General features: G+C 39.7%; 2 protein-coding genes and 1 non-coding gene across 4 annotated transcripts; 1 reads left to right on the forward strand and 2 right to left on the reverse strand.

Moving 5' to 3' along the window:
- Window positions 1-447: 447 nt before the first annotated feature.
- LOC122658340 (UPF0496 protein At1g20180-like) lies at window positions 448-1,679 on the reverse strand. The gene has a single exon (XM_043853259.1). The coding sequence runs from the start codon at window positions 1,677-1,679 to the stop codon at window positions 558-560; it is 1,122 nt and encodes a 373-aa protein (XP_043709194.1). The 3' UTR covers window positions 448-557.
- A 1,960-nt stretch (window positions 1,680-3,639) lies between these two features.
- TRNAY-GUA lies at window positions 3,640-3,727 on the forward strand. Its single transcript is given in 2 exon segments — window positions 3,640-3,676; window positions 3,692-3,727. It is a non-coding gene; the product is annotated as a tRNA-Tyr (tRNA).
- Window positions 3,728-4,036: 309 nt separating this feature from the next.
- On the reverse strand, window positions 4,037-6,623 carry LOC122658446 (transcription factor ABORTED MICROSPORES-like). Of its 2 annotated transcripts, none has more exons than XM_043853415.1 (9): window positions 6,524-6,623; window positions 6,347-6,440; window positions 6,069-6,248; window positions 5,896-5,986; window positions 5,748-5,816; window positions 4,947-5,615; window positions 4,588-4,863; window positions 4,292-4,468; window positions 4,037-4,181 (listed from the first exon to the last, which is right to left on the reverse strand). In XM_043853415.1, exons 1-9 carry the CDS (start codon window positions 6,555-6,557, stop codon window positions 4,086-4,088), a joined length of 1,686 nt encoding a protein of 561 aa, XP_043709350.1. In that variant the 5' UTR covers window positions 6,558-6,623; the 3' UTR covers window positions 4,037-4,085. The 2 variants fall into 2 exon arrangements, with proteins under 2 accessions (XP_043709350.1, XP_043709351.1); XM_043853416.1 differs by having other exon boundaries at window positions 5,748-5,812; window positions 5,892-5,986.
- Between the last annotated feature and the right edge of the window lie 481 nt (window positions 6,624-7,104).

A 7,104-nucleotide genomic window follows, 5' to 3' on the forward strand; every position in this document is an offset into this window, starting at 1 on the left:
ACGCAAGGCAAAGGACCGGGTAGCATTCTTTCTCCCAGTAAAATAATAAATAAAAAAACATGATTCGCCTTGACCGGGATTAAAAAGGTCGAATCAAAGAGTAGTCGTCAAAAAACCTGGTTTTTCAACTATAATTTCAACACTCCAATTATGTTTTACTTGAACAATTGCGTCTCTATATGGTCATATCGTGTGTCTAGGCGTGGGAGCCACGCAAGGCCCATGACCGGATAGCGTTCTTTCTCCCATTGAAAAAAAAGAAAAACGTGATTCGTCTTGATCGAGATTGACAAGGCCGAATCAAAGACGAGTAGAGTCAGAAAACCTAGTTTTTCAACTACAATTTCAACACTCCAATTGTGTTTTACTCGAACAATTGCATCTCTATATGATCCGAATTGATCATATAGTGATAATGACTTCATGACAGCAAAATCTCAATTCATTATTGGGAAAGAGTTCACCTTATTATGTTTGCATAAAACAAATTAAATGAATGAATGGTTATTTCTTTTTCCCTTTTGTGGGAATTCTAGCTGTAGCATCACCAGAAACAATCAACCATTTCCTTGTGGGTGCACCATTATTTCCTGTAAAACAAGTCTTCTAGCTCTGTTAATGGTAAGAAGGCACAAATACACATGTTCCTCCAGCTCTCTTAGATGTTCTAGGAAACCAGACTCATTCGTCTTAAACTCCCTCATGACCTCCATTAACATCTGCCTATTTTGATTCCTCACCCCCATCTTGGCTATGTCCTTCCCATGATCAATTTCATTATGCAACCTCATCACTAGCCGATTCACTGTGTCGAAATCCCTGTTCAATATATAAACCCCTCTCGCTGCTGCATCAATTTGTGCTCCAACTCTGTAGAGCAAACTCGTGTTGAGCGCCATTCGAATGGATTTGATCTTTCTCTTCAATAACCCCAATGAAACAGTGACTACTGCCGGTGACGCCGCAATGCCGACAAGCGTGTGCGCCGCCAGGATCAGTGTCGCCACTGCAAGTGCAGAGCAAGTTATAACGAGGCTAATTCCTGCAGCCTTCTTCCACAATCGAATCAATTTCGCTCTCTTCTTGATCTTTTCATATGTCACTGTTAATTGTTTGAGCATAAACTCATACCTATCGTGGATTAACTGGAATTCAAAGAGGCTTAAGCTGGAGAGCGGATTTGTAAGCTTTGCAAACGAAGCTAGCTCATGGAATATGACTCTGCATTGATCGTCGGTGTAGTCACCGCTGCAATTGAGGTTAATGATTTTTTGAATCTGGGAATAATCAATACGTGTTTGATCTATGTTTTGGAGAAGGAACCAACAAATCTTGCATGCTTCATAGCTGCATTCGAAGTAGTCCATGAGAAGGCTACGGAGTTGGTGATCTGATCCGGAGCAACTCTCGATCATTTCTATTAGGAACTCTTGCGGAGGTTCTAGTAGGTGATTGCAGATGTAAGAAGGAAATGGAGATAATAAAAATAAAGAGGAGAGAGTTTGTTCCTCTGTTGCAGATGTTCTTCTCAGCTGACCTTCTTGAACTTTGCTCCATATTTCTTTGTAAGACTTGGTTCTGAAGGCTTCCATGTATTCCTCATTTAAGTTTAACTTGTTGCGCACGCTACTAACTTGTTCCCCGGAAGAAGAAGATCCATCTGAAACCAACACCGACATTAAAAAAAACTCAAAACCCTAACATCTTCACTCGAAGATATCAGAATGAAAAGAACAGATCAAGTTTCTCTCCTCTATCAAATCGGTTGCCGAAAAGAATAACGAAAATAAAACAAGAATCGAGCGGAATTTCACCTGTACCTGATGTTAGAGAAGAAGAACTCAACTTGGGCCACATAATCCTTAATTTTGAGCTGAGAAATGTAAACGAACGTAAAGAGAAGATGGAGAAGAAATTCTCAAAACTAAGGACCACCACCTCCTTTAAACTCTTTTCATGCAAGCAATTAAGGTAGTGTCGGAGTCCTCTACGCTTATTTATAGAGCTCTTAATTAGCTTGTGGAAAACTAAAAGAGGAGATAATTAAGTAACAGGAATAGGGATAAGAACGCCTCCTTCTTCTTGGTACACGATACCTCCGACACGGTGTCCCTATATCGAAATTCTGTAATCGATTCACCAAATCAGGAGAAGATCCGAACCAGGAATCCGTATATAAAGTAGGGGGGGGACCCGGAATGTGCCTCTCAAATAATTCTTTCGACGTTTGACGCGACTCTCATCATCAATATGACTTTATGAGTAACATTCCAAGATTTATACATGTTCATACTTTGAGATTGGGTCCCACCTACTTAGAGATCTGGTGGTTTTGTGGCCAATCCAAGTGGCTCTACTATGATGCTGCCATGTCATTAAAGTTTGCTTGCGGGTTCCGATTCTTTTTGGTCTTATCTGTTCCCAACCTTAAATAGATGGAAGCCCGGAACCTCTTTTGGCCCACTGACCTGGCCCATCGATGAAGTGTGTGATCTTGGATGTTTTCATTTAAAAATCCGATACACCAATATCTCATATCGGTTGGCAAGGTCGATACAGATACAAATCAGCCGATTGATCGGATACTGATTACTAAAACAATGATCTAACGTGAGTGAGAGAGAGAGAAAGAGAGACAACAATTAGAAAATGTGTAGAAGGAAATAATGAAGCAATTTCAACACGTTTATTAAAAGGGTATAATTTTTACAATGTAGAAATGGTTTTGGTACTAAAGAGGCTTGAGTTTAGGGTGAATGGTAATGCGTGCACGGTAAGTCGGGTAACGGTCTGAGACATACACAAAGATGAAGCTTATCCGGGTCTCCAGTTTATATACTCTTCCCCAAGAATCCCAACTCTGGTCTCTATGAAACCGTACATGATCATCCAGGCTTTTACACTACTCTAGTCATTGCAGACCGTCGTTTGATATCATGGGCAATCCAAAACACTAATCAGGTACGTCGAACCTAATCAATCGTGAGATAAATGAATATGGAAAAGACCAGAATAATGAAGCCGTGGCAAACCCTCTGAGAAGCTTGGTTTGAGCTTCTAATGTAGAACTAGTGGGACCTCAAGTCAAGTCTTCAGTCCATTTAAAATTTGGGTCAATTCCAAAGGATGTAATATTCGAATATCTATTCTTAAACATATAAGGAATTTTCTTATTCACAACCACTAAAGTTGGTGAAATCTTATTATAACAAATTTTGGTGAAAAAGAAATTGTCGTTTTTACTATTTTTTTTTTTAATATATGAGAAATGTTTTCTATTGGGGAGTGTGGCCTATGCCAGCACTCCCATGTGTGTTTCTCTTTTCTCCTCAAAACAAGAGGTATAGGGGTCTTTTGCATATGAGGAATAGAGAGATAGACTCATGGGAGTGCTAGTGTAGGCGACACTCCCTGACATAGTTCTTTTTCCCTTGTGGACAGCATCCAAATCCTCATGGGTGTGGGAAAATTCTGGAATCCATTTTTAGTTTTTCACTGTATACTTATTTATTTTTATTTTTAATTTTTTTTTGGGTGAAATCATTGTATACTTACTAAACTAGTAATTTAAGTATACTTATACTTTCAACCAAAAAACTCACATTATATTTTTAATAATATCTTTAACTGTATAATAAACCGACCTTAGCTCAGTTGGTAGAGCGGAGGACTGTAGTTGTAAAGCAGGATAATCCTTAGGTCGCTGGTTCGAATCCGGCAGGTCGGATATTATTTCCTAATTCATGGCCCCCGATTAGTACAATTTTGACCCAGTCCCCTCCCCAACCGTGGGTTCTGTCAGCCTTTTTCTTTTTCTCTCTCACGCAGCTAAAAAGGCGAGTACCTAAAGTTGTACACTGAGCCAAGGCAAAGCCCTAGAGCATTTTGATCATTAACGTCTCTACTATAAGAATTTAGAAAGCGTGGTTAGGAAAAACAAAATAAAATGTCACAGGGCCACCTTCATCTCTGGGCCTTACAAGTTACAAGGATTGTGAAAAAATGGAGTTAATGAAGAAGGTGGAAACCCCAGTGGTGGTGGTGGTGGTGGTGATTCTCCACAGCACCACCATTCTCTGATGCAGCTACGGTCTCTCTGGCCAATCTCCAATTGGGTTACGTGTTATCTCCAGCAACGACTCTCTCACATGCTCTGCTTGCACCATCTCATTATCCCTCTTCTGCTTTTTTTGAGTTAAAAAGAAAAAAAGAATCAAAATGATGTCTCATTCATGACATAATCAAGCAAGTCTACTAAGAAAAATGGATCAGAAATTAAGATTGATCTTGCCTCCACTTTGAAGATGTTCAAGACCAGTTTTCTGAAGGTGATAACGTTCACGTTTATCACTTCTAGTCCCATAGCATTCATGGCTTCCATCAACTTCACAAACCCGCCTGGTTTTTGCTCGCAGAAGACCCTAAGGAAGAACTCTTTTGCACCTATATGGGTCACTTCTACAAGAGGCTACCCATGATTCAAAAAAATATGTATCTTGTTAGTTTGGATGTCTAAACCTAACAAAAACTGATTTTTTTTCTTTTTTCAAAATGAAAAAGATGACATTAATGGATTGATGCACTTGCCTCCATCTTTGGTGCTTTATCATCTGTAATTACAGAGTGATCATTCATCTTCACACTCGAAGAACATCGGGTTCCATGATCATTAATCATCCCCAATGTGGACTTGTTCATAGACTCATCAAGTTCATGTTTTGGTCCATTTTGATGTGATGCCTCTAAATTATTGTTACCGTCTTCTTCCATTGGCTCCTCAAGCTCATCTTGAAGATCCTTCACTTTTTTCTGCAACTCTTTCACAAATTCAATTGCGTCTCCCAGAATTGACGCTCTATCCATCTAATATAAATCATCAAAAATTTTAACTTTTAATTAAACATTGTACTGAGAAGTGAAGCATTACACAATGATTATAAGGTTACCTTGCTAATCTTCGGAACCAGAGCACGCAGAGCGTAGAGCCTATCATTGAGCTTCTTTCTCCTCTTCCTCTCAGCGTCCAGATTTTTGGATTGGTGACGTCTCCCCTTTTCTTCACCTTCTTCGATCTGATCGCTACAATCTGAGACCGAATTCGCATGACCAGTCTCTGGTTCGATCGTATCCTTATCATGTGCAGCTTCCTTATTCACTGAAAAATCTTGAATCGGTGGATGCGAGTCAGTAACACTGGTCACTAAGGACTGTTGCAGAGTAACGTTAATATCTTGAAACCCATTTTCCATGGAACCTTCGAAGAAGATATCATCCCTTGGTCTATTATCCGAAGGTAGATGTTGTCGCCCCGATCCTCCACCGAAGAAGCTCATCGGAGAATTACAAAGGCGAATCTGTTCCGCAGGGAATTCCCATGGTAAATTCAAATTATCAGTCATGCCTGTTGGGGAAACCAATGGAGCGAAATTATTGACAGAGTCCCTGGGAGAAAACCCATTAGAATGGAATAATTTCGATGATTGCTGATCGATGAAGCCACCATCATCATCGGCCATGGCAGGGTTACGGAGCTCTCCTTCAAGAATCAATGTCTGCTCCCATGGAAAGTTGCATTGAGCCATTACGAAATGTATGAATTCTTGATCCTCTGGTACCTGCAATTGAGATGGCGTCAATTAAATCGCATTTTTTTATTTGTTATCACGGAAAGATCATTCCGTCTCTCTATCATACAGAAAATATGCAACTTTATTGCGAAATTCGGATCACCCAAAGAAGCTCTATACCTGTTCTGCAACGAACAGCTCTATAAGTCCACCAGTCACTGGAATCAAAACCTTTGTCCATATCGGTTCCTGCATTGGGATGGAGAGAGTAAAAATGCCGACTAATGCTGGAAGAGAAAAGTAGAAACAGAAAAGAAGAAACACTCACATCAGAAGCATTTGAACTGGAACTGGAACTGGAACTGTTTGAAACGTTCATCCATCTGGATTGGTTCGATAGTATGGTGTCTGCATAAATTCTGTTTTAATTTACAGAATTGCATTGTCAGATTCGTGGTTTATCGATCGATTTAGACTAGAATGTTAAAAGTTGAAACATACCCAGGGTCTAAAGGCAAGGAAGAAGGCAACTGGACGAGAAGATCACAAGCTTTAGTTCTTGGATGCTGAAACATAATATCCCTGCAAGAATGGACGGGAGAGCCATGAAAGAGAAGCTCTTCTCCTCCATTTTGGGTGTTCTGAGTTCCACCGCAACAACAACCCATCAAGTCGATAAACCTATCTCATACCCACCAGGAAAAAAAAAAACAGTTCCTGAGAGAGAGAGAGTAACTTGATACAGTTGGATTGAATTAATATGTAAACAACAAATCAACCTTTGGTCTTCAGCCAATTTCCAAAAGACACCATAATCCCAGCCTTTCAAACCGACAAGGTGTCTGAGGAGGCTTTGGACAAAGCTCATGTCTCCTGCAACAATCACTAACCCTTCAAGAAAACCTACCATGGCTTAAACCTTTCTAAAAACACAAATGTTTGATTTTTCTACTTACGAATCGCAGTGTGGTGGGTATCTCCACCACCCATTCCTTTCTTCTGCTGAAAATTAAGGAACAAATTAAGTATACTTAAAATCCTTTCTTAGCGAAGACACATCCAGAGAGGGAAAGAGAGACAGAGAGAGGAATTCAAACCTGCCAAAAGATCGTACTCTTTCCCTGGTACTTTCTCTGTTTTTATCTGCGACCAAATTGATTGAGTTTGAACTTTGAAGGATAGATACCTTATAAACTTTAGTTGACCGAAATGGATAGTTTCAGCAATACTGGAAAGAAGACCCACATCATAAGGACGCAAGCCCTTCTCAGCAAATGAAGAAGCATTAATAAGTCCTTTTTCCCTTTTTCCCCTGGATATGAGCTTCAATGAAGAAGAATACACCCAGGGAACTCAAAATTTTCGTTAATGTTGAAGTGGTAGGTGAGCTGCAGAACATACATGAACAATTTTATTTATTTTTTTTTATTTTTTATTTTGGTAAACCATGAACAAATATTTTCAAGGCAAATAGAAGGATCGCTCATTACATATCATGGTTGTCATGTCATGTTAACGGAAGAGGAGGAGAGAAGAA

Source organism: Telopea speciosissima, chromosome 4, assembly GCF_018873765.1.
Source record: "Telopea speciosissima isolate NSW1024214 ecotype Mountain lineage chromosome 4, Tspe_v1, whole genome shotgun sequence".
Taxonomy (NCBI): domain Eukaryota; kingdom Viridiplantae; phylum Streptophyta; class Magnoliopsida; order Proteales; family Proteaceae; genus Telopea; species Telopea speciosissima.